General features: G+C 40.2%; 2 protein-coding genes across 6 annotated transcripts in view; both read right to left on the bottom strand.

The window, feature by feature from the left end:
• Nucleotides 1–374: 374 nt before the first annotated feature.
• Nucleotides 375–22863, bottom strand: trim66 (tripartite motif containing 66). Of its 3 annotated transcripts, none has more exons than XM_086071636.1 (18): nt 22627–22863; nt 18814–19041; nt 18324–18519; nt 14432–14555; nt 14035–14151; nt 12759–12873; nt 12389–12535; nt 12013–12130; nt 11073–11884; nt 7119–7337; nt 6091–6220; nt 5935–6007; nt 5686–5854; nt 4738–5564; nt 4530–4647; nt 4375–4449; nt 2620–2769; nt 375–2534 (listed from the first exon to the last, which is right to left on the bottom strand). In XM_086071636.1, the coding sequence occupies exons 3-18, from the start codon at nt 18496–18498 to the stop codon at nt 2298–2300; spliced, it is 3606 nt and encodes a 1201-aa protein (XP_085927762.1). In that variant the 5' UTR covers nt 18499–18519; nt 18814–19041; nt 22627–22863; the 3' UTR covers nt 375–2297. The 3 variants fall into 3 exon arrangements, with proteins under 3 accessions (XP_085927762.1, XP_085927760.1, XP_085927761.1); XM_086071634.1 differs by having other exon boundaries at nt 18819–19041; XM_086071635.1 differs by having other exon boundaries at nt 5686–5851; nt 18819–19041.
• A 1734-nt stretch (nt 22864–24597) lies between these two features.
• The window catches only part of dennd2b (DENN domain containing 2B), a 44360-nt gene continuing 41438 nt past the window's right edge, over nt 24598–27519 (bottom strand). For 2 of the 3 annotated variants that reach the window (XM_086071010.1, XM_086071009.1), the window contains exons 17-20: nt 27301–27412; nt 25600–25839; nt 25229–25315; nt 24598–24997 (exon numbers count right to left, since the gene is read on the bottom strand). In XM_086071010.1, coding sequence (XP_085927136.1) covers nt 24963–24997; nt 25229–25315; nt 25600–25839; nt 27301–27412 — 474 coding nt within the window. In that variant the 3' untranslated portion in view covers nt 24598–24962. The remainder of the gene's footprint in view (nt 24998–25228; nt 25316–25599; nt 25840–27300; nt 27413–27519) is intronic. The other variant, XM_086071011.1, reaches the window with a different exon arrangement.

Here is a 27519-nt window from a genome sequence, read left to right as displayed (position 1 = left end):
GTCAGCACATCAAATCGAATAAATGATAGTCCAACATTTTCATGTGACCAACTCCTGATTCGTCAGGAATCGTTTTTCTCTCTTAGTGTCTTTCTGCCTGCCCTTTTCATTGTTTACCAAAGGTTACAGCTGTGTCTGTCTAATTAGCATTCTGTAGCATTTGACTCTGCTGACTGAAAGGTCACCAACCTTGTCGGACAATGAAACTTAGCAACGTGGCTGAGTTCAGCGAGGGCCACTGACTTACAAGAGTGGCATCATTATATGACATCCATGTCTGGGAACAATCAGATTAAGCTTTAAGATTTTATAACACTGCCTTGTGGTGTCCCCCCCAAAAATTCCCCACGTCCAAAAATCACAGTTTTGCAACATAAATCTTGCACTTTTTATTGTTGATATGTGCGGTTATGGCTCACTTTTTAAAAGATGGAAAATAAAGATCCAAACTGTTGTACTAAAAATGAAAACAGTGATTTAGTATTGTTTTAGTTTCATACAAGAGGAAAATGAAATTGAGTGAATTGACATTAACATTAAATACACACTAGCACTACTACTGATGGAACATAATTTATTTCTATAGCACTTTTCAACAACAACAAAATCAAAGTGAACACCCAATATTGTGAACATACAGTAAAAGTCTGTCTAGGGAAGCAAATAAAGACGTATAAAATTGTGCTATAATTAGCGAAAGTGGCTTAGCATAACATAATAACAAATATAATTATCAAGGATGAAGAGCAAGACTGCAGTTTACGCTATATCTGGGCAGAGATGGCAAATTCAGGTCCAGAAAGTTAAAACCCTGCCACAATTTGGCTTTAGCCCCTCGTACTAGCTAGCTAACTCCCTAGCAAGTAAACAAGCACCCGGGGAGCTAGCGAGCTAGCACCTGGGGCTAAAGTCAAACTGTGGCAGTTTTTTTTACATTCTGGACCTGGATTTGCCACCTTTGTTTCTGGGCCTGAGATATTTGGGGTTACTGGGTCAATCATTTCCTGCAACCGGTAAGATAAACATTCATGGCAGACAGATTGTTTCCATGTGGCACTATTAAAATCTTCACATACCTGCACCAATTAAATACGTTTGGTAAGTGGCACTTATCGTTTTAATCTGCATATGGGCCTTTATTAACTATGTAAAGACACCGGAAATTATTTCGAGCAAAACACAAAGGACATTTTGAGTTCATGACGATAATCCATACAGTACATGTACGCCCCTACAGCAGCAGGTATAATTTACATTACAAATGTAATTAGGCAGGATGATTGACTGTCTCCAATATATAAATAATATTTACATTAATTGCGTACAATCCTTTTAGCAACTATTATGAAATCTGACTAAGACTTAAATTGTGCATCATTTGACATGTACACTGGACATTTACTTTCACTGTAAATACGATACAATATATCAAAGTGCTGTCATGAACAAAATGTTAAGCTGTTCACTCTCTAAGGACATTTTTACAAACATACAAGCGCAGCATTCTTGTACTACGGTAAATTTATATATCGTACAATGTAGATAGAGGCAAGTGATTGTTAGTGCATTAAGGGTGAGGGAGAGAATCATAATGAGTCAAATATGGCGTAATAATTATTGTACAATTCTCTGCAACAGGTTACAAAATCCAACCCTACAAACTCTGGATTCTTGTCTGCTTGCTATCCTTCTCAACATGTTGTGATATTGGCTGTCACTGTCATTATTTTCACGAGGAACTGACTTTATTCTTCAAGGAATGTTCTCAACACATTGAGTCAAAAAAATCAAATCTGGTAATTTTTTGGTAAATCCAGTTCAATGTTGAAACTGAGTTGTTTGGATATTCTCAGATCAGTTTTTGGTTAGCTGTGCTTATCCAGAAACGTCATAGCTATTAAGAAGAAAAGCTTGATCACGATCCAGCATTCCTTCTCGCTCCAAGGGAACAAAACATCAATATGACACTCAAAGCCACTTAGTGATTTCGCTACTGACAAAGATGTTTAGCCTTAGCACTGTCAAAAGTGCTTTACTTACACCCATCCATCCATTTTGTACAACACTTCAAGCCTCTCCCAGGTTGTGAAGACGCCCTGGACTGATCACCAATCAATCACAATCATTCTCACATTTTGAGGACGATTAAGACTCAACTAATATAAATCCTTTTGGACTGTGGAAGGAAGCCGCAACGACAAGGTGAAAACACCATTTTGACAAAGTCCAAAAAACACATTCCACCAGTTGTTTTAAATACAAATATCAAAAATACAGCAAAAATAGTGTCGTCCTGGTTACATGTGATGTCTCCTTGACTTAAGCGATTGTCTCCTCTTCCTCTTCCTGTGGCACTGCTCCCTCCTCTCCGGCCAGGGAAAGACACCGTCAGTTGCTCGGAACGCCTCATCGTACTCATCGCTGTCACTGTCCGCCTCAGCCACTGGGAAAATTATGCCTGGGAACACTTCTTCCAGCTTGCCGGCAAAAAAGGCTTCGAGGCTGCGGCCCGCTTGCGCCACCTCTGAATCGGGCTGAAGTCAAACAGGACAACAATGCTCGCAGCAGTCAACAATAATGAGAACCTAAACAATAGAAGTGAAAAGTGTCATAACTTACGTAGTTGAACTTAGCACAGTTGTGGAACATGAGATAAACATCAGCCACAAACTGGTCAGGTGAGTTGTAATGTTGTGCGCTCCTCTTGAGTCTTGCTCGGATGACGGACAGGTCAATAGGCCTCTTAATGATCTGGTAGTAATGCCGAGCCTACACCATCAAGCATCCACATGTGATATTTTGATATTTCAACCCTCATCCCGGCATTATTGATTTCAAATTCATCAGCATTGAATTGGTGAGAGGAAAACTTGTCTGCAGTGATTTGCACACATTAATAACGTTTCATAATCTATCTATGGTAAGTGATGTATTTTATTAAATGTTTTGTTTTTGTTACGTTACCTAAATATGTATTCTGAACCAATCATCTATGTGGCATAGTTGCCTACTATAATACAGTATTGCCATTTTACAGAGGTGGGAGAAACCGTGAATACAATGGTCCGTCCTTGACGGATGCCCGCGAGTGCTTCCGCATTTTCGGTAGTGCTGTCACCATCGAATATTTTTTGTAATCGATTAATCAACTAATTTGATTCATTACGGTGTACAGTATTACAAAAGCATAACCCACCACCCACGAATACTGTTTATTAACTAGTCATTGGTGTTTATTTCATACTTCGTGTTCGTATAGTGATTAAAAAAAGGGGGGTTGATGTTCTTTCATGAAGGACTACAGAAATTAGTGAACAATTAATGTTGATATGCTGAAATCAGAGGATATGGACAATTTTAAATAAAAAGATGGCTCCCAAAAAATTACTTGATTATTAACTCATTCGCTCCCAGCCATTTTCACTGAAGCAACCCCCTTTGCTTCCGGCTGGATTTTGACTGATTTTGTAAGGCCCACAGAATATTGTGTTCTATTGCCATAAAAACATGGAAAAGAAAGATTAGAGTTTCTAATTTCATCAGGACAAAAAGTATATTTGTATCTGTTTCCGTTTTGCAGCAATTAGCATTAGAATATAGCTAAGTTTCATCATTATTCAAAAATCTGTTTAAAACACTGGGAAAAACAGCTTTTTTTGCAACATGGCCCTGGTTGATCTCTTATACTCCGTTTTTGTACTACCATTGCTTTAGAAGACCTCTTCAGGTCAGACTGCATCAAAGATTTCTGTTTGCTCTAGCATTAAAAAAAAAACGCAAACTAAAAACGTATAAATACGTTTTTGGGGCCATGGCAACATTTACAATAGAACGTTTTTATACGTTTTGGGGAGGAAATGAGTTAAAATAGTTGTCAATTAATATGATAATTGATTACTTGTCAATTAATCGATAAATTTTAATAGCGCTAATTATCAGCTTTATGACGCCAACCCTTGTAAAAAATACACAGCCTGAGCACCGATTGACGCAAGTTTCGGTCCATCAATCGCGTTCAGTACAGATGCTCCTTCTGAGTCTGTGTATTTTTACGAGGCTTTGCGTCATAAAGCACTCGCCGACAACTCTGGCCGTTGTATTGACGGTTTTGCCCACATCTGCCATTTTGTATGGGCTTGATCATTTCTATAAAAACGACCCGATAGTGATGCATTAAGAGGTGGATCTTCCTCACAGAATGCTGAGCTGCCAAATGGACAGCCCGCCTCTGTGTCCATGACATTAAACATTAAGTTCCTGATCTTTCTTTTTTGATAAGCGAAGAGAGAATGTTGACGCCTCAAGGACAACATACGAGACGGGCTTTTGACATGCAGTTGCCTAAATGAAAGAGGACGTATGAAAAGCACTCACAAGTGGACTGACGGGCTCGTGAAAGGGAGCGCTCAGGATGTTATTGAGGATCAGGAGGGTCAGTCGCTCACATTTCTAAAAGAGAATTAACACAAGTGAGCATGTACATAAGCCGTGACGGTTTGTTAAAAAAAAAAAAAGGACTTTCTACTTACTCTCTGATCACATGCAGACAGGCTTGGTGTGTGCTCCCCAGATGTTCTTTTATTTTCACAGTCATACTCAACCTCTGGCTGCTCAACATCTCTGCACAGGCTGCAAAGCCAGTCGCCCCTGAAGGTGACAACAAATTAACATTTGGTTTGGAGGTTAGCAGTAAATCAGCAAAAATGGGTATTCCGAGCAAGAGAATTGTTAACTTACGAAGGGAAGCTTAGCAGAGGTGGGATGTGACATGACAAATGGTAAACTTTTGGACAGCGATCACAACATAAAAGATCGCCGCCGATCAGACACACCGCACAGAAGTCCTCACTCTCAATTTCCGCATTGTCATCCTCAACTTCTTCTGGCCTCCTCGGCAGGCCAGGGTTTGCGATTAGAAGCGGCCTCTGACCGGGTCCAATAGGGTACTCTTCGTCGAGGTCAGAACGCAGAGGCTGAGGGTCATCTGTTGTTTCGTGCTCAGATTCGACGTCAAGTTCCGACTCCACGGACCCCTGAGAGTCCACATGCTGATCAGACAAATGGTCTGAATCTGTTTCCGTATGGAACATGGCGTCAACTTCTGGTTGGTCATCTGACTCTGTGTCTGCAGCGCCAGCGTCCGGTCCTCCTTGCCCGTCCTCGGATCCTGAAGCTGATTCTGAAAACACGTCACAATCAAGACTTTGATCGTAATCCCCCATCGACTCATTTCTGCTGCAGATTTTCAGCACTTCATTTTCCTTGCCCGGACTTTCCAGTTCTGTCTCTGATGAGAGCTCTGGTGATGTATCCGAGTCGAGTTGCGGTTCCGCTTGAGAGACAACCGCCTCTTCTGAGATTGACCTGGGGTCAGAGTCAGAGTCAAAGTCCAGTCCAGAGGGATTATCCTGAGGGTCATCGGGTGGCAGTGTGGATGCTTTAGGAAAGCTGGCCCTTGGACGAGTATCCCGCTCACTGTCTACGGTGAGCCACTGACGATTGTCTGGAGACCGCGATGCTGTGACTGCGTTGGTCTTCAGGGGATCGGGGCCTCTTGATAAAACCTATAAGGAATAGGACAATCATCTCGCCTCAGATTTTTCAATTGAAAGACGCCAGTGACACGAATGTTGTATTTTAAGGGCCGTTTGATCATGCCATACTTTTCTGCAGTATTCTACGTACCTTGTATGTTACATGGTGCCAGGTTTGCTCCTTTTCTGTCGTGCTTGCAGGTAAGGGGTCGCTCTGCCTTCGTCCATGTGGGGGAAGTTGAGAGATGAGAATTTTCAGGCGTTCCAGACAAACCACTGGAACTCTGGCTCTTCCAGAGCCCCTCTCAGAATCCCTGCTGCTTCACAGGAACATGAATAACAAATTGTAAACAATAAAAACGTCTCATCTTGTGCAAATACCACGGTCGGCTGCGCATACCCGTTGTGACCGTTTCTTGACACGCTGTACTTTTCCTTGGCGTCAAGACGAACATCATTTAGGTATGAAGGATCTAACGAGGAGGTACAGGAGGTATAGAGCTTATAACATAATTAGTGGCGTAAATAATTCAAATATTTAATCACGTGCCATCACCTGGCTCAGTTTTATAGGAGAGTAATGGAGACCGTCGGCTTCTGTTGAGGATTACGTCGGATGAGGTTTCCTTGACAATGCAAAGAACACCATCTGAAGCTCTTCTCTGCCTGGAGTCTGATCTGGGATACTAAACATAACATAATCAACATTACAAAGTCTGTTTCAAGACTTCTCCAGACACTTCAACTTAAAGACTAAGTCAACCCAAAATTAGTTTTTGACAATATGTTCTATGCAGCCCCACTAGTCTAAATATGGTATCTTGGTTAATGTGTTATATGAGTAAAGCAGCAAAATCCAGAAGGCGGCCATTTTGTTACTGGTTCAGGTAACAACCAATCACAGCGCAGCTTCAGAAAACAGGTGAGCTGTGATTGGTCGTTGCCTGAGCCCTGACCAACTTTGATGTCATCTTCAGTCGACAGCAAGAGGCAAAATGGCTGCCCCAAGATGGATTTTGCTTCATAACTCATATTGCACAGATGTAATATTAATCAGAATGTCATGTTCAGGTCCCATATATTATTGCCAAGAAATATGTAACTCCTTCAGAGCTGCATTTTTCTGCTGGGCAATTTTTTTTAAAACTCATTTTGACTCTTTTCCCACATAAGAACAACATGAGGAAAAAACGTGTTTTTATCTGGTATAGTGGACGCCAGGATAATATGACTAATGTGTTGTAAAACTTACAGGTTAGCCCTATATGTAACATTTTAACATGAACATCATGTTGTGATTGGTTAGCTAGGATCCAATCATGAACCAGAAGTGTTGACATCTAAATGATGCGTTTTTATTGGTCTAGACACGCAAATATGTCATGTCCACTGCAATTATCTATGGGGATCAATTATTAAGGTTGACTTCTCCTTTAACTCCACATTCGTGTGGAAGCTTGCATTCATTACAAGCCTTTATGATATCTCCTGATAATACACACCATGGCCGTCAAGTTTAGTCATGGTGCCAACATTTTCCAGAGATCAGATGAGATTATGTCTTGACTGTGTGTCTATAACTACCTTGCTTGTTGGTAGATTTGCAGTTCCCACATCAGGGCTATGAGTCGATCCTGTTGGCCTTTCAGAATAAGAGCCGCCGGATGAGGCTGCTAGCTCTATCGGTGTACTCTGACAACATCTCTTTCCGCTAGCGCACGCTGAACTTGGGTTGAGTCTGCACTGCTGCACATCACAGCCACAATTGTTGCCTGTCACGGGCACCTCGAGGGACGTGGATCTCTGTGCGGAACACAGATGAGCAAACCTCAACAGTGTTTCAAGCTGTGCCACACACGCAGGTGCACCTGTTCGTGTCGTGAACAGCAGACGGGTACGATGTGCATACAACAAAAACATCACTCAGAACCGATTCTGGCACTAATTCAAAGCAAGTGGTCCTTCAGAATCACAGCTGCATACTCTTAATTGTTTATGCAATGAAAGGATTGGTTACAGTAGTAATTACCACATGTGCATTCCTCATTGAGAGAGCATTCATTAAAGTCAAAGCATTAAATAGCTGGTAAGTGTTTTTTGTTTTTTTTTCTTGCTAAGTTGTAAAATTGAAAGAAATATGAGCAACAAAGAGCTGGGCAGAATTAAAAAAGCCGAGCCATGAATTACAGTGGTGCCTTGAGGTATTATACGAGATGAGTTTTTGCTCTGACCTGTGAATTCAAATATAATATATACTCAATATATGAGTACTGTATGGTACTGTATGGTGGGAGTCAATTCAATTCACTTCGCAACACTGACAGAATAAGTGAGCAATTCCTCCAAAAAGAGGCTTCGAGCTGTTTATTGCCAAGTCTATTGTCACACCACACATAAAAGGGAAACACCACAGACGAATATCATCTGTGGCGCACAGCGGCGGTGTTATAACCTTAAGCAACAGAGATGGGAACACGCAAGGTGGTACAGATAATGTAACGATACTCACAGGAATAGATTCTTTATCCTCTTTGAAGAACGACTAATAATCCTGGTGTCTGTGTTATACTGACCCCCAGGTGGCCAAGGCTTGTGTTTATCAACTGTTCTCTATGAAACAATATTGCCGGCCAGATTGACAGAGCAAGCAAAATGTACAGTAATTCAGCTGACCATCTTAAAAATGCTTTCTTGACAACTGTAACCCATTAAGATGATTTAATAGCCATTAACGACCGAGAAAAACAGTCTGACCGGAGTACGCCCCGCGCCGAAGCTGCTCCCAGAAGTTTTTACGACTGACACCTGCGATTCAACAAAGCTATTGTTCCAAGGGTCATCTCACGTTCAGGTTCGGGCTCATAGCCTACTATAATATTTTTTGTCACACTCTAGTGACATCAATATGTTCATAAGAAGGTGTTGACTTTTTTGAAATACCAATAGAAAACTAATCATGTCGAGGTGGTTCTCCCCTGGGCCAATGAAGTACAGGGGATGGCCGTTGAATTTAAGCTATACAAACAAATGCATTTCATGGTTGTGTAGTTTACTCTGCTTGCAAAACGCAGCATCTCATGTCTTTGTCAATAAAACCATTGTGTTCAGCTTGAATCTCGGCCAGGACTTTTGTCATTTTAATTGGATCCTGAGTACTTTGTTTTTTGTAACCTGACTTCGCAGAATCTTGCCCCGGGCATGGACCAGTAGAACCATCTTTTTTATACGATCGCGGCTGGAGAGGACAAAGGGTGCTCTGTGTTCATTCAAGCGTCAGCCTTCAGAAACATGTCCCCATCCTCGGGACATTTACCTGCGCTGAGGGCTGACGCGACAACATTAGCGAGCGGTTTCGCCATCCATGGACAACCAGTTACTATGCTGGACGGTCCTTCACCACCTATGCCTGGTGACAACACCAACAACCAGGGGACACTCTCAGCAGAGACACGAACAGAGAGACACTACACTTTTTGGATTAAAGGTTAAAAACAACATCTTAAACATGGAGAGCTCATTTGCCTCGATTCATCCTTTACAGATTACCATGACCTTGATGAACCACCTTTACCACAATAAAAACATATTATACAGGAGCAGTAGACATATATATTTTATTGCTAATGGATTGGTGCTGCCAAACTATATTTTCCTTCTTCATGTTGGTGCTTTACAGCCACACTACAAATCATCCCTCTGCTCCGTTATTGCAATTTAAGTCAGACGTCACATCGGGCTTCTTTGAAGATTCAGCTGAGTCTTCAGCTTCTGTAAGCAGGAGGCTAGAAAAACGATTAGCTTTTTATACACGCCCTTCTTTCCAAAATGAGGTCAGGCCGATATAGAGCACCTGCTCTTGAGTATCATGCGATTAAAACACCTACCTGATCCGTACCTCTTCAGAAGACATATGAAGGATTGCGACTGCTTCAGAACATGCTTTAATCCGTCTTTCTGAAATGGTAGTGTAGGAGTATATCTCCGGGTGTTAACTACAGCTGAACGATACTTCTGCTATTTCCCGAGTGGCTCATTAATGGCAGGTTAAGTACATAAATGATTACGCTCAAGTGGTTTTATGTCATATTCACAGTCTGTGACACAGAAACAATGCATCTCTTGTGTTTCTGACTGTGTTTGTGATCAAGCATCCCGAGGATTTTTAGCGAGATAATTATTGCGGTTGCTCAAACCACTGGCAGCAAATCAGGACTATGTTTTCTCCTAAATTCTTGGATGCTTTGCTGTGAAATGTGAAACTCTGTTTTCCCGTCATCCTTTCTTCATAAAAGCAGAAGCTACTTTCTGTTGTACCATCTGTTTTCAGGCAAGCTGTCAGCTGTGAGAAGTGATCATTCTGGCAATAAATTAAACCGAGTGTTTTTAGTTAAAGAACTTTGCAGATTTTAATTAAAATGGAATAATCTTGCTCTCTCTTACATGTCAGCCAAGTAAATCAGTCACTGCCTGGCTGCCACCATCGTATTTATTTAGGTATTAGCTTAATAGAATTTCCTTTGTGCAAGCAAGTGTTTGAATGCCTAATCTGAAATATGGTCTTGATTCTGCAAGCTTTTTTTTAAAAAGAAGTAAAATCATTAAACACATAATTAAAATAACATGCACCCCAATATTATACGTCCCCCCAACCAAAATCAAACTTAAAAAGCATTTTTCTTTTCTCTTTACTGATACAGTCCCTCGAATTGTTGTATCTTTTATTATCAGAGTGACTCATTTGAATGAATAAAGATTCAAAACATAAATAACAATAAAGTGTACAGATCCTTTCAAAAAAAATTGAATATCATGGAAAAGTTCATTTATTTCCATAACTCCATTCAAAAAGTCACACTTTCATGGATTATCAATTCTGGGCCCACAATTGAAGTGATTTCAAGTACCCATTTGTTTATTTTTACATAATTTGGGCTTCTAGTTCATAAAACCCATAAAAACAGGATAAAAAAATTGGGGGAATACTGTTAAGAAATCACCATTTACTTCTCAGAAAAAAAGAAAGAAATTAAAATCACATCAAATAACTCCAAATATTGTACTTTCAAAATGATGTGTCAATCTGTAATACTAACTGATGTCCTAGAAGACTATTTGGGAACGTTTTATTTTGATGTTGGCCTCACCATGTTGGCTACGTGTTTCATAGATTTCATGAACAATTGCTAAAAAAATTTTTTAATCAAGGTATTTATCTTACATAAATTTGTAACATTAGACAATAAGTATCATGATGGAATAAAAAAAAATCCCCCCTCTTTCTTTTAATACAACTTCTAGGAAGTGGTAAATGTCTATAAAATAAAATAATAATTTCAATCCGTGTATAATACGGGGGCACAATTTTGTTCCTTGCAAAAAATTGTGTATTATGGTTTATCCACTATTATACACTCACTGAAATCATCATCTGTATAATGTATTTATTGCTATTATAACTTTGGATTGTGCCATTTTAGTTAACTGATCATTTGAAATGACTTCTTAAATTATAGAATTGTTGGGAAAACTTTCTCTCACCCGGCCATTCGTTTGACCTCGTAGCATCAGTGCAGAACTGGTTCTCTGTTGCTCTTTCATCAGCTCTGCTGCTGGAGAAACCTGAAACTGTTGTTGTTGGACAGGACTTTTCCCACTTCTGTCGGGCTGAGGCTCCTCATGTTCTGTAACAACTGTTTGTCTGTGATTCTCCTCCACTCTGCATCTTTCCTCAGCCGCGTTGTCTTGCTCCGCAACCGTATGGCCAAGCACCTCCCGCAGACTTGGGCTGCGTGACAATTTCTCCTGGCACGGGACATGGTTCGGGCGTGACTGAGGTTGGTCTGCGCTCTGCTGACCGTTGCTGACTGGAAGGGACCCTTTCTGGTGATGGTGATGGAGATGAGCTTCGGGAAGCGACTGGGACTCAGAGGCGCTTGCTTGTGTTTGGGATGCAGGTCCACGACTGCAATTCATCTGGTTTGGCTCTACGATGGGGACATGCGATGGAGGCGACGAGCACTGGGAAGATGTTTGCAAGGTAGAGGAGTCACTTGGGTCCCAGCACCTCGGCAGCTGTTTGCTCTGCACCCGGCACCCGGGTCCAGTTGGAACATAGCTGGAGTTGTAGAGTGGACCTCCCAGTTGGCTCTTGTCCAGATCTGACTGAGAAGGGATGCCATGCAGGCAACACACCTGGGGCTCATAGCACATTTGGTAGCCACAGGCTGATTCTCGTCCTCTATGGCAAACGGACGGCAGAGCCAAGCATGTGATAGGCTGCGGCCTTAAAATGGTGGAACAGGCCAAGCCCTCAGGGTAGGGGCAGTGTCCACCTTCCACACTCAGCTGGCCTGTGGAGCAAACAGTTACACAGGTACATATGAAATTGAAAAAAACACATGGCTATTAAAAATATATATTTTTCACTTATTTAGCTTTGTGAGGAAATATCATCATTGTCGTCCTGTTGCCATCTTACCTAAAGAGGACATCTGTTTAGTCCAGTAGCTGGCATCCCAATTGAACTTGATTTTTACAGGACTCCAACTTTCAGACTGCAGTGATGAGTCAAGCAGTTGTTGAATTTGCAGAGAAACCTGAAGGAAGAATAAATAGTAATGTGATGGGACGTGCCATTTACTTGATGCAGTGTCCTATGGTATTGAATGAATGATATGGTGTATTTTTTTTTTCTTCTACCGTCACTGCATAAGTGTCACCATGTCCAGATAGAGGCATCTACATTCAACTATATATTCCTCTGAAGCTCATTGAATGTAACCTATTTTAAAAGTATTTTTTCCAGACTTCTCCCCACTTCCAGTGAATGTCATTGGATAATTCTGTCGGCGTACCAATCTCCTGCTGAAGAGCACCGGGCCCCGGCAATGGTGTGTCGTTGCCCAATTGATGAACTTCTGCACGTGGTCCAGTTGGGCACATGTCTCTATCGCCCCCTGCAGCTGGTCCTCCAGACTCTGCTGGAAGTCCTCTGAGATTTTCTGCAGAGGAAAAATAACGTGTGTGCAGTCTCTTGTGCCTACTGGCCCACAAGGAGCAATCACCGATCAATGACTCCTCCAATCAATAAATGGTGTGTTCAGATCATTTGATTTAGCACTATTGGCTTTAGTTTGCTTTCTTTCAGGACTTCTAACATTCTTAACATGTACAAAGGCTAACTGGCTAAGAGATAAGAAGTAAAGAAAAGGAGAACGTAATTACCTCCAGTTGCTCTATTAATAGGTTAGCTCGTTTGTTAAGCTCATTCATCATAATCATTTTTGCCATCTTAATCTGGTTCTCAGCCTTCCTGTGTGCAATCTTGACTCCGTGAACTCTACAAAAAGACAGAAAATGGAAAATAAATCTCATCTGGCAGGCCAAAAAATACCAACCAATTCCACTTGCATACGATTGTAAGAAATTCACAGGGCTCAATATTTAATATGGAGTGGATGTAAAAGGTTCACACGCCCCGGTTCAAATACCAGTCTTTTCTGATATAAAAAAAAAGAAGAGACATAGATAAATGTTTTCCAACATTAATGTGACCTATAATCTTACAATTCAATTGAAAAACTTCATTTAATTAGGCCAAAAATGTACTTTACCCCCTTTTTGTGGCATGTGGCAATTACAAACATTTCTGGGTGGATGTCATTTGCTTTTTTTTTGTTATATTTTTGCTATATATTTTTGCTAAGTTAAAGTTATCGAAAGCTTTTTGTTTAAATCTAATCTAATCATGGCCGATAGCTGACGAAACTTTGCACACACATCAGACCTGTCATGCAAATTTATATTTTATCAACTTCTTGTGCAATTTTCAATAAAAGGCTCAATAACGGCCTCCACAAATCATTAATAAAGCATTCCCGGTTGTACGTTTCACCTACACTTGAGAGGCATATCTATCAGCCTAACACCTACAAAAAAGTCAAGCCATACGCTAAACCTAACAGGAAGTCCACCATTTTGATTTGATTTTGAGAATTGCGTACCATTTTTGGCCGTTTTATAATGAATACGCATGAAACTTTGCCCACACAAGCCCTGGCAAAAACTATCTATTAAACTATCTATATTAGAGGGTTCTTATCCTGACAGTACCCCAACGTGCCAGTACCCCAATGTGCACGAACCCCAACGTGGCCCGGGTTGCCAGGGCCCTAGTTTTATTTAAAAAAAAAAAAAAAAAAAAAAAAAAAAACTTTTTAGATGTCTATATTCAGTTCCATCTCAAAAATGTAAAAACAAAAAAAATGAAAAAAAAAAATGGACTTGTGTTTTTCACATTCCAGCGATGTATTGTTAAATTATGACACATCTTAATCAAAAATGGACCTTTGCAATAGAGCACATGAAATGGAACTCATTAGATTAATTAAGTGTCTGGGAAGTGAAGATAAATGCATTTGTCATGTTACATTTTCAATGCCACAGTATAACACAGAAGTGAACTCAATGCCATCACGGATTTCTTTCGAGCCGAACCAACCTGTCCTCCATCTGCTTTGCGTTGTTCTCCGCTGCAGACCTCCTCTCTTCCACCTGTACCATCAAGCTTTCAAAGAGCCACCGCTGATCCTGAAGAGCCTTCCCAATCTGCACCACCCTGCACACATTAGGTGTCGCGTTCACAGCAGTCACCGCAGAAGAAGTTCATGAATAAACAACGCCAGAAGGAAATGTGTTTCTCCCGGGATGCAGGTGACCTTAGAGCCGAGTACTGTGCTGTAACATCACCGAAAAACAAAAGCATATGAATACTGAATCGATGTGAGGCGAGCCAAGGGTAGTGTTTATGCAGATACTAATGATAAAAGTGACAGTTAACTTTTTAACCTGCACTAAGCCCTTCTTTGCAGTGTCCTTGTGCGTGTGAGAAGACTGACCTGTGGGTTTTGTGGGAGGACAGGTGACAGCTGCTGCAGCACAGGAGGTCACATGATTCACAGAGCAGCTCCAAGGGCTGCTGTCTATGAGAGTGGCACATGAGGAGGGAACAAGGATACGACCCTGTACCCAAAAAAAAAAAAAGATAATATGCAACAGGAATTCGAAAACAGGTGACTCGGGTAGACAACTCGGCATGTGCCAAGCATTTGCGCAACAGGTGTGGATGCATGTTAACGAGGTGCTTCATTAGGCACGTATTGCATAGCAAAAAATATTGTCTTCAGGAAAATTGTGTTTTTTCTTTGTCTTTGAAGATCAGGGATGAGCAACTTTAATAATAGAAAGGGACAAAAAAAATCATCAGTGCTACTGGGCAGAGGACCACACACTTCCTAACTAGATATACGACAAAAAAATATATATATATTAAATATGGACAAAATACGTGCATTGGTATAAAAATGTTGTGACCAGCAAGTGTGTTCAGAGAGAACAAACAACTACTTTAATATCCATGGATCCATTTTCGATCACCTATCATGTGCAGGGCCAGGGAAGAGGCTGGAGTCAGCTTAAGTACAGTATGAGAATGACAACACCAGCAATAGCTGCCATAAGTGAAATAAGCAGTTTTGAAATGCTGCCAGAAAATGATGATGTCATATTGATGTTAGCATGGTAATCATCTTTAGCCAGGAGATTACACATGAACCAAAACCCTGCTGTTAAAAAGCTCTAACTAAAGACACTATTCATTTGCATTATTTCTCTACTATTAGCCTATTTCTCCTAGCCTAGCTTAATGGAGTACCCATGTACTGTAAATAGATTCTATTTTCCAAGAAGTTCGAAAACCTGTCCTGTCAAAATGCTTTGTCTAGTATCATTATTATGCCTAACTACAATTAAGCTGATGATTGATGCATTTAAAATAATTCTGGGGATGGGGATCAATAAGCCATGGGTTCAACCCGTCAGCCCTTCTTTAGGATATTGTTGTAAATGATGTGATCGGTGAAATCTGTTGTAATAGTAATAATACGCCCAACGGAAAAAATATAATTAAATAAATGTTTAAGATGTGAAAATATATCCGCATAAAGCCAACAATGGCTGGAATGTATCCCACCAGGTTGTCGCATTTGGCTTTTCCACGTCGCGACAATAGTGAGGCACTCTCAAGAGGCAACACCAGCGCAAAGCCACACGCTGGCTTTCACTTTGGACATTTTGAAAATATACCCTCCCTCCAGGTGCTTCTGCTTTTCTATAGCTAACAATGAGGCACTCTAAAGCATTTTTTTCCAGAAAAGGTTGCAGAACAGACACACATAAATACACAATACACATATATTGTGTTTTACAACAATACTTAACTTTATTTACAGTTCATTATTTACCAATAGATGAAATAGTGAAGCTTTTGGTAAATTGACGCGGGCCATGAGCACGTTGCTGGTTTTCACTCACTCTCTGAGTTTCTGCCACCGGACACACAAGGCAGAACTTGGCTGTAAGGGAAAAGGGCCTTAAGTAGCTACGCCAGTGGACTATGCGAAGGAAAGATGCACTTTCGGGTGTGGGTGTAGCTAGCTAGCTAACCACAAGTCGCATTTTTGTTGGATAACCACTGATGCGGACGAAAACACTCGAGTAAAGCAGGGTACTCCATCATTTTAGCCATGCCCGAAAACATCTGAAAAACTGAAATAGTTTCACACTGTATCTCCACAATTGAGTACTACATAGTTCATGTATTAGCTTCTAGCGAAACAAATCGCTGAATTCACTTTACAGGCCCAATTAGCCATGTTCCCTCCCAGGTGTCAAGTGACATGTTCGTGTTGATAGATGACACTACATAGCATACTTTGCTACAGACCACCGGGCAGCATGAATTCCGGCTACTATTCAAGTTGGACTCAAACAGAGCAAGAGCAATCTGAGCGATAAAAAAAAGTGAGCACAATATTCCGTGCTGTCCAATCGATTCTTTGATGTAGCAGCCAGCTGCACTCTAAAATATCTTTCAAACACTTGTAAAATAGGTCAGCATGGAGAGTGCCGAACACTCTCTGTTGGCCGACCCGCTCACACTTACAGTATGTGGCTTACGAGTGCAACGTTGTTCAGAGTTCACAAAGGCAATGTGACTGACCGCATCCTGTCTGCCAGCTCTTCTCACTCTTCACATATTATCACTCTTCATGTTATCAGTAAAGCCTCACCATGAGCGAGCGCAGAGGACAAACGAGTGGTCTACAAACGCTTCCACTCCACTTGAGGCTCTTTAAATAGCGCCACGCTAATATTAGCAAATAATGAAATCTTACAGCCTCTTTACAAATCTGGGACACTTAGTCAAATAAAGGTGTGATGAAAATAGAGACCTTCAGGAACCATTTGCAGCTATTGCTAAAAGGCAGACCATATTTCCTGAAATAATGGTATGGGGTGTATTTGAAGTAAGTATTATTAAATAAAATGTAAAGTAATCAGTGCTTTGCGACGTTTTGCTTCCATTTAATAGACAATGTGCACTTGTGCAGTACTACTACTTCTGGCGTGCGCACTTAGGCCACCTGGGGGTAATATACAGGCATGCAGATTTACAACAGTACATGGAGAGTGTCACTAGTCATTAAGCCGGTTTTAATAGGATTTGCTCTTTGCAGAGGATAAAGAATATATGCCTGTGAGTATTGAGTCTGTTTGCAAGTGTTGCTGCACGTTTTTGGCTCAAATCGCTTAAGGTTCAAATACCGTGACACGGATTCTATTTGTTAGCCCATCTATGGGTGTTTTGCGCTTTTTGTTACCCTAAAGGTAGTATAATTTTACTAAGGCAAATATATGTGGTTGTTTGAAATGCACTAAGTGTAATTCTTTGTTTTATGTTTACTTTGACCATAACTGGGAGTAACTATCTGTCAAACAGCATTTATTTGTTGATAGTGGACTTAGGCATTAATTGAGGCATGGAATTTATTCAAATGGAGGCCAATGATTAAGAAAATAGTTTTTCACGTATTTGTACTCAGAGGTGGGTGGTAACGATGAACTTATATATGAGTGGAGTAACAATGCCGTTGACCCGACGTTGGGAAAAGTGACGCCACCAGCGGCCATCTTACGTTGCCATTCACTAAGCTCACCTAACTTGAATATATTGATTTTCCTGCGGCATTTTCATGTTTTTTTTTCTGCCTCTATGGCAAAAATACCACCGTGAATGACATACAGTTGTACCAATAAGTCTGGGAGAAGTGCTACATGTGCATTTCATCACTAAGAAATAGACTTTTAACTTTTAAGATTTGTCTACATGTTGACAGGGGCCAATTGCCAGTCCAACAAGTTACATTTACGCAGTTACTTTTACTTAAGTAACTTTTGGGATAAATTGTACTTTTGAGGGTAGTTTTAAAGCAAAATACTTTTTGCTTTTACTTGAGTATTTTTGTTAAAGAGGAACTAAATCCAAACATTGCCAGCATTAGTCAAAACACTGTACTGTACTCTGATGAATATTGCATTAGTGGAATAAGAATTAGATGAATAATTCATCAACGTATTGGGGGCCGCAATGTTCGGCGAAATCGTCTTCAGCTCCAGACTGGAAGTGACGTCACAGCTGCAGTTGCACTTTGTCTGCTTCTACTGAATTGTGTCTGCCGAGATGGAAAACATACTACGGCCATCAGAGGAAGTGTAGTAAAGAGTAAATCCGCTGTACATCAACTTTTTGAAGTGAAAGACATCCGTGAAAAGAAATCTAGCATTTAAAATACTTCAACGAGATGCTGGCTGACTGATTGAGAACTGGATCATAAAAAAACCTGTCAGACGGCCCAACAAAGAAAAGTCATATAAAGAAAGCACGCTTGCCTGGTGCAGTCGCCGGAAGGGAGCCGGATCCTCTCTGGGGCGGTTCAGGCCTCTGCTGGTCGTGCAGGTCCGTATACTGCGATGACACTGCGGCTCTCTGATGCTGATGCACATCCGTGCACTGGTAACACAACCACTTGTTGCAGAGTGTGCACAAGCTCTGTGCAAGCGTCATCTCTGAGCATTCTGAGCAACTCTGGTGAAGGGAGGAAAAAGTCAACAACACTATCAGTAAATAGAACAAAGCACAAAGGTGAGATAAAAAAATAAAATAAAAAAATTGTGAGTCTATTATAGATTTCTTGTCATTCATCTTGTTGTTAGAACCTTTCAAGACTAATGAGCACAGATTGGCATGTTAGGTAATTTTATAGAGTGCCAACAAAAACACTGTAAAAACCTCAGCAAAAAAGAAAAGAAAAAAGCTTGCATGTGCAACCCAGAAGCAACAAACCACACAGTAAAACTAATCATCAATGCAATTAACAACCTTACGTTCTCCATTTCTGTGGCTTGGCAGAGCGGCGGCGCCTTCGTGGCGAGAAGCGTGTGCCGCCTGGCACCTCGGCAGCGGGAACACTGAGCCTGAGACAAGACTGAAAAGACTTCTTTCTACCTGAGGCGGGAAGCGCTGTGCCCCGGAGGAGACCGCTTACATGACAGCCTCGCGGCACGCTCTCCCTCTCACCACTTCATCCGAGTGGCGGACCCCCCCTCGCTGCGGCGGAGGAGAGAGAGAGAGGGTGTCACACTCAAATTCATCCCCTGCTTGCGCCACATAAATCGGGAAAATCTCCTATTTAAATAAGACCGTGCATAATAATTGGGAATTAGGGAGGATTTTTTTTTTTTAATAGGGCAAAACATGCCTGGAAGCTCTTTTCGTGCAATGGAGGAAATAGGACAAAGTGAAGGAGGGACGAGGAGGAGGAGGAACATTTGTTTGCCAGCAGGTGGGCAGGTGCAACAGAGGGATGTTTGGGACAAGACTGAGGCAGCTGTGGCCTTCTACAGCCCTGTGTCAGCATCAGCACGAGGGCCCGCAGGAGCTAACGTGGCTCATCAAAACCAGGTCAACCTCTGATATGCGCCAGATGGGACCGGGTTACACTCCTGCAACCCTTGCTAAAATTACCAAATCAATTAAGATTCTCTGAGACTGACTGAGATGAAGGTCCAATTTAGACCATGGCTCAACTGATTAATCGGCCGACCGGACTTAATCTGTGTGAATCTCATATGCTCTTTAACTCATTTGCTCCCTAGAACGTATAAATACATTCTATTTTCAACATTTTAAATGTCCCAAAGACGTATTTATACGTTTTATGTGTTTTTTTTGTTTATGCTAGAGCATACAGAAGGTTTTGATGCAGCCTCTGAACTGCAGAGAACGGTTGAAGCAATGGTAGTAATTACAAAAACGGCAAGCAGGTGGCAGCAGAGTGTAAGAGATCAACCAGGACCATGTTGCAAACAAGCTCATTTACCCACAGGTCTAAACTGATTTTTGAATAATGATGAAACTTAGCTATATTCTAATGCTAATTGCTTCAAAACGGAAACAGATATAAATATAATTTTTTTCCTGATAAAAGAAGATACTCTAATCTTTCTTTTGGTAGGTTCCATGTTTTTATAGCAATAGAACACATTTTAAGTTAAGATACATTTTCTGTGACGTTGATATCATCCGAGCACTAAAAGTGTCATCACTTTATGTTAAAGAAAATACGAGCACAAGAAATGTGATTTCAGCATGAAAGGGCATTATTCATAAATAATCTTTTGCCAGTAACCTTATGTTGCTTATTTACTGCACACATTTACAGGCAAAATCAAAAGCAACCCTGGGCCTTTTGTCTGTGTTACGTTTCAGATTGGTGATCCAGATTTCTTGTCTCGGTTTCTTTTAATCGTCTCACTCAGGGCGATTCTAGGTTCTGAGGTTTAGTGGTGCTGATCTCCCGGCGAGGTAAAACCAATTGAACTATTTTGTAAATTTTTAACACAATTTCAATCCCACATTTGTGACAAGAGGTTTTTGGTCATGGGCATTCAATCAGTTAGCACCTCGACTTTAAAGTTTTTTAAAGTTTAACGGGACACAAAAGCTATCTTCTCCCATTCCAACTCAAAGAGGACAATGGTGCTGTCTCTGACCAACAGTGAGCTAAAATGAAATAGAGCTACAATGAGGACTTGTAATGATAATGTCCGATGTCCAATTTATTTACTATTTACTATTACACGGTACACTATAACTGTACTGTTGTCAGTATATGATTGGAAGGTGCAAATTGGCTGTGATGAGGTGAGAGGAAAGAAGCCTTTTTTTAGGCGGGGCATTGCTGTAATTTTCATCAAAGTACTGTATGTAATACACTTCCCGTATCTTATTTAAGGACATACAGTCCACACACATAACCTCGTAATCTTTAAGGGGGCTGTAATAAAATTTAGGGGTGGCTGAGCACCCCCAAAAATGGACTAGAAAACGACCATGGCCTCACACAAAAAAACTGATAAAAGCCCAAAACTGAATCTTTCGTCAATTGGGGTGATAAAATGTGCCCGTACACAAATTGAATGACACAGCAATGAATTAAAAGACGTAAACTTGTACATTAAAACAAGAACGGTTTCTCGAGCTGTAAGGACACTTCCCTCCTACAAGGACATCAAGAGAAAAAAGGGAAGAATCAAAAGGGCAGTGTCACATTAATTACTGCAGTAGGGAACACATAAAATGTTTGTTCCATCTTTTGATAATGGAGTATATAGTAAAAGAACATAGCATGTGTTTATTTATCATTTCACTGATTTGGTGTAATTATACAGTACAATAAGTTTTTCACTGGCCCTGTTACACTTGAAAATTCCTCTCGTTAAGTTAAAGTTAAGTTAAAAAAAATACTAAAGGACAATTATAAAACAATGAGATGTTCTGCCTGTAATTCATATCTTTTTTTGATGTAAGCGTTAAGGAACAAACATTTAAAAAACGTTATTTATATAATAATAATATATGTTGTAAAATAATCCGATGATTAATCGGTTATCTGATTTTTTTCCGGACAAACATCATAATCGGCCTAATTTAGACACAAATTTGGGTGGTATTGCAAAAGAGGAAAATATTCGAAGCTCCCGGAAGCTGTTATTAGCTGTTATTAATCTGCCTGACAACAACCTCTGCAGCAGCCTGACCTACAAATGTGGCAAATTTCACATCCTTGGGTGCTCCAGTGGGGAGCTCAGAGCAATCCCGTTCCCCGCGGTGCGCCCATGGACCCAATTTGAGAACACAATTAGTCGGTCGTCATTCACTCGGCTTTTAATATGGGCACGCTGGAACAAAAAGGGCACAGTGCCGTCTCCTACGAGCTTCCATTGCTCAAAGCTTGAATAACATGTCAAAGGTGTGACAATTTACTTTTGCATTTCATTATCCTGTTAGGCCACTGCAATCTGTTGACGGCCTTTTAGTATCCCGGCCTCACACGAGATTAAAAAACTTGCAGTCCATTGACCCTAAATTGTGGAATGCACTTCCTTTCGAGTTGAGAGCTGCCTCCTAGGGAAATATTTAAATCAGCAGAAAGTACTAGAAGATTGTTTTGATTTATTTTGTATTTTAATTAGGAATGCTGCATTTTAAATGTGATCAATTCTTCTCTATTTTTATTCTTATTTAATTGGTTAGATTGTTTTGTTCGGATTTATGTTTTTTTTTTCTTATTAACTGAAAAATGTACTAGTAGTGTGCAGATGTCCACTAGAGGACAGTTTTGCCTCACTGGTAACATAGTTGTACTAGTAGTATGCCAAAGTTGTCCTACGAGTGTACAGAATCATCAAACAGTAGTGGAAAGTGTAAACTTTTGTTTATGAATAAGACACAATGGCTCGCCGAGTGTGCAACTGTCTTACTAGTGAGGACAAATGGTTTTCCATATGAGCCACAGATAGTGTGGCAGTTACAAAATAAATGTAATGTTTCAGATGAGTCCTGAGCACCTAACCCTCTGTAATGCAACATCAGTGCTGTCAATTAAAGCGACGCAAGCCCCGCCCCCCGCATCCAGCGCCTGCAGCTTCAGCATCGGAGCACATTTTGGGAGATGACGCACCTATCTATCATGGCAGCATGGCGCAGTAGAAGAAAAAAAAACATAAACATTATACAACCACCGGAGACAACGCAGCACACGCACAAAGTTAATGACTAATATGTTAACAAAATAATGTGTCGACTAGTTCGAATGTGCTATTTGAGGTGCACCCAAAGTAAACATCCTACCAGGTGTGCGCCAATTCCGTGTGAGCTGCTCCAGTCACGCCGACTTTCTTTCTCCGTCCTCCTTGAGTGTCACAGCTTTAATGGCAGCCTCCAAAAAAAACTTGCTCCGTTTCCCCTTCTTCGTGAGCTGACTTGTTTCAGTAGTTTGTGTTTTTGAACCTTGTTCCCTGGCAGTATCTCCGATTGTCGGTCATCACCAGCGGATGTCGCTCTACGGCCCAGCCAAATTTGGGAGCTTCAAATGTCGCAGTGTATCGCGAGACTATGGACTTCTCGTGGATTACTTCTGACGTCTTGCATAACTGTGACATTGTTATGTTTTCTCGTTTGTTGTTTTAATAAAAATATACACTTGACTCATTCCAGGATTGGAAGATTAGTTAGGCATTTATTTTCAGAATGTTTGTTTTTAAGAAAAACAGAAAATAAAGACAATTTATTTGATTACATTTTTTGCAGTGTTTAAGAAAAATAGCTTATAATCCTTCATAAAAATTTCATTGTCTAGATCAGCTCTCAACAGTACACTTTATTCCATTTATTTGCCATATGTAATTTGCTGTCTTTAGTGTAACCCTATTACAAATACTCTCCTGTAAACTATATTTAAAAATATATTGCTGAATACATTTTTACATATAATACAAATTTTATGTAAATACTAATTTAATTTTAGTATTATTCTATTTACAGTAACATATCGGTATATCAATGCAAACATTAAAGACTTCTTGCTCAAGAGTACATGCTATCTGTGTTAGCTATTAACCTAAATGATACAAAACAAACTTAACTACAGTTTACCTTATACAAATTATAATAAATAAATAAATAAAAACTTTGATAATACTGTGTGTTTTTCTGATAACATGAGCGTTTGTTTGAGTGAGAGACTCAGGCTGGGGGGAAAAATAAACAAATATGAAAAATAGAAGTGTATAAGCTCTTTTTTCTTCTTCTTCGAGATGACTAAAGGTTTTAGTAACAGGTTGGTGTGTATGATGAGAGACACAAGCTTACAGCAAAACATGCTTGCATGTCTTAATGTACTGTACTTTAGTTCAATTTGGACACAAGGTTTGCAATTTTAAGGCTATTTTGTCCAGATTTAGACATGTTAGTTACAGTAATACAATACAATATAAATTGTTATTCATCTAAAAAGTTTGAATAATCCTGGAAAATTTTCAAATTTACCGAGCAAGATTAAGCTCTTAAAATCTTTTTTTTTTTAATATAGTATTAGCTAACAAGTGAATCATCTAAATGCTTTTACTGTAGGCCTACCGGTAATTGAGAAGAACATGAATCAACATTTACTGTAATATAGCATTTTGACCACTTTAATCATGTAAAGGTAGGTGTGTCTCTTACCGTGAGGTTGAAACCTTTTGCTTTCTTTTCCACTTCCTTTCTTCTATTCTGAATTACACTGCGCTGCACCAATTCCGCTTTATTATCCTCACAACCGTACCAACGTTTATTTCGCAGGCATCTTCGTGAATCAATATGCATCGTAAGATGGAGGAGTTACATGAGAAGAGGGGTAGGAGTCAAAGCACGGAAATTAAGACTAAAACCCCTGCTTTAGATCAAATAAAATGTTGGTTTTTTTGGTATGTGACATTGGGAATCTCGGACCCCCAGGCATGGTAAGATGGCCCCTGGGTTGACGGTAACGCAACCATAGTTGCAAACAGTGATTTCATGTTACATGAAGTGAAGAGTTAATTGCAGACAAGCAGGGGGAAACGAAACATGTCAGCCCGAGACAACGGGGAACTAATGAGAGCATGGCGGTGACAGGCAACAGTGATGAGACCAGACGTAATTGGGTTAACGTCGCTGCCGTTAGACTTAGCAGGTCTTATGGGATCTCTGCAGTGGTCTCAGCGGATGCTGGGCGTAACCTGCTTCGCTTTGGGACACAAAATGATTATTTAGAGGAGATAACTAAAGATAGTGAAGTTGAACATGTATAAAACACATTTTATTGAAGTTTTTTTTATTGAAAGATTGCAAAATATGTTTACAGTTCACCATCTTGATGCACTTTAGAATACATTCTGACGCTTCTGTCTTGAACTGATTCATCATGGAAGCATACAAACTGTACATTTTATGCCATTGTCGTGTCACATACACGCTTTACAAGAACACCAGTGGTTTCTGAGTGGCCCAATTGCTGTGTACCATTCTGCCATGGCTATAGTTCATACTCTGACCAGTATCAAGGCCAGCTCACAGTGAAATATGTACTGTACAAGTTATACACAAAATAACAAGGATCACGATGCAAAGGCGCAGGACAGGCTTGAAATCGGGATCCGGCCACCTCAGTTCTTCTTGTGGAGAAACTTAATTTTGCTTCCTGGGAAAGTCCAAACAAATCATAGTAATTAGTTACTGGTAATTATGTAATACAATTTACGAAATCTACAGTCAGCACACTTTTAAATGAAATGGTTAACGACTAATTGTATTTTCCTTTTCATTCAGTCAATAGCAGGACAGCCACTCACAATCACAATCACACCTATGAATAGTTGGCATGCATTTAGGATGTACTCATTGCTTTGTAACGGGCCTTCAGACACCTCACCAAGGCCTTTGAGGAACTTGTTGACGCCACTCTGCTCCGTGTCTGGCAGCTCCTCCAGGTACTGATCCACCCTCTGCTCGAACAGACCTGTCACAGTATAGCCACTAGAGGTCAGTACGAGTGCAGCGGAAAGCATTACAGCTCGAGCACAAAGCAGGTCAACACTGAACGAAAATATGCAAAGTCCTTTGAGCTTTTAAAATTCAGCACACTAGTAGAAAGATGTTACTTTTTTTTTCCACTTCTGTATGACATTTCTGCCTATTAGTAGGACAACTTTGGCATTCGAGTACACACAATTCTATAGTCATTCTACTAGCGCAATGAAAAGTCTTACTAGTGAGGGCAAAGCGCATACTAGTACAGAATACCTTTGGCACGAGTCTTCCTCAGCTCTCGATCTTGAATGAAGCCGGCGAACATCTGCGACTCCATAAAGACGCCCAGGAAGCGGCGAATACTCTTGGACGCCACAGACTTGCGGAAGGCCTCTCTCTGGAAAAGGCGCTCGCCGCGTTCGTTCTGGGTGATGAACAGAGAGTAGTGGCCGATGGTCTCTAGGAAGAAGCGAATAAAGGCCTCGGACACCAAACTGTTTAACGAGTTGTACTCTGCAAACACACAAAAGGGGGAAATAAATTTGGATGGCAGGTTGAGACGTTTGAAAGGAAAGAATGGGTCTTTAAGTAGCTTGAGAGCAGCCCTTTTTAAGGAGAAACAGAAGTTTGGCTCAACTTGGCAATAAAATGCACCCGCTGCTCTTGACGGCACAGTGCAGATTCAGGGACACCACTCATAAATTCTCCGAAGCTGATGAACAAATGATCTCAATTAATTGACACAGTATGCTTGTAACCTTCAGGTCATTATCCCAGTATCTCATAATAATCACAGAAGTGCACGGCCACACAAAAGGTCAAACGACGCTTGACTGTTATGCTTACCTTCTTCTTAGTATTTTTTTTCTTTTTGTCTTTCTTTTTTTTTTTTTTTTTTTTTTTTTTTTTATTATTTATTTTTATCTTCTTAGTATTTTTAAGAACACAGTTGATTTGAACTCATCCTAGAGTTTTGAAATTGAATATACTTAACATTAATGTAGACAGTAGTAAAACAAAATTAGAAGCTAATGAAGCGAATTAAGCTAATAAAGGTACCGGTACAAGCTTTTCTGGTATAATACCATGTCTTGGGATCAATGTTGTTTAATTAATCTAGTTTTTACATTTCATTAATGCTATCAATAAAAATATGAGAGGTGTCTTGGCTGATCCACCATCTATTTATTTATTTATTTATTATTACCCTCTGTTTCATGTTGCACCATTAGACCGGGAAAAAATATATATAATTGTGAATGTACTTTGCACTGACGATGGCAATAAAATCCATTTTGATTCTGAAAATAGGTGATGTAGGGTTGCCATGGAAACCGCTGCTGGTATACCAAACAAATCCTGGTCCTGCTTGTCGTAGTAAGCAATAGTAGTAACTAGTTGAAAACAAAACAGTTAAGCAATCAAGCAGTTTTAAGGGCATAAAATGTTCCATTTCAAAAAAAATATATATATATATACAACGCTGAAATATCATAAATCTGTCTGGTAGAAAAGTGGGGGGAAAAAGGCAAGAAAAGCCTACTTGGACAGCTGAGCTTAAGTGTTAGTCAGGAATTTTAAGAGAGAAAACTGTGGCAGACCATTTTACACGAGTTTGAATTTGACGTTTTGAAATGGATTATATTGGTTTCATGTTTTTAACCACAAAAACCTGGCATTTGATAAAGGGTGTGTAGACTTTTTATATTCACTGTATAATTCATTATATGCATTGTGTGATGGTGAATGTGGGGTTTTTGTTTCTGATGTAACATACAAGTCTAACCTTTGGAAAATAATTTCCAAAATAATTAAGCTTTCCACAATATTCTATTTTATTGAGATGTGCCTTTACACTACTCATCAAGCAGTGCAACTTTTTTTTTTTTTTAAACTCTACAGAAGCTATTGTTCTACTTAACATGGAAAGCATCAGTCACAGTGTCACAGTGCAATGGTTTGTCACTTATTTACCCTCGTCCGACTCGCTGTCTGAGTCCTGACTGATGATGTCATTCCTCTGCTCCAGCGCTTGTTCCAGAGCTGCTTGAAGTTTCCGTGGCAACAGCGAGGCCTCGTCATCCATCTATAAACAAACAAACGTATAAAAAGACAAACGGCGCAATCACTGGCGATAAACACAATTTTACAAGATGATTTTCAACATGTTTCAAAGCCTTGTTAAATAAAGTT

The sequence above is a fragment of the Leptonotus elevatus genome, chromosome 3, assembly GCF_054856555.1.
Source record: "Leptonotus elevatus isolate MCC_2025b chromosome 3, RoL_Lele_1.0, whole genome shotgun sequence".
Lineage (NCBI taxonomy): Eukaryota > Metazoa > Chordata > Actinopteri > Syngnathiformes > Syngnathidae > Leptonotus > Leptonotus elevatus.
Note: the sequence above shows the minus strand (reverse complement) of the source record. Positions and strands in the feature narration are given on the sequence as shown.

Excerpts from the sequence above, each read along its gene's own strand:
- trim66 (XM_086071634.1), bottom strand. Across the intron at positions 5,565-5,685 it reads GGCACCATGTAACATACAAG|GTTTTATCAAGAGGCCCCGA; the intron begins GTACGTAGAATA and ends TATTCCTTATAG. Across the intron at positions 4,648-4,737 it reads CCTCTGCTAAGCTTCCCTTC|GGGCGACTGGCTTTGCAGCC; the intron begins GTAAGTTAACAA and ends TGTCACCTTCAG.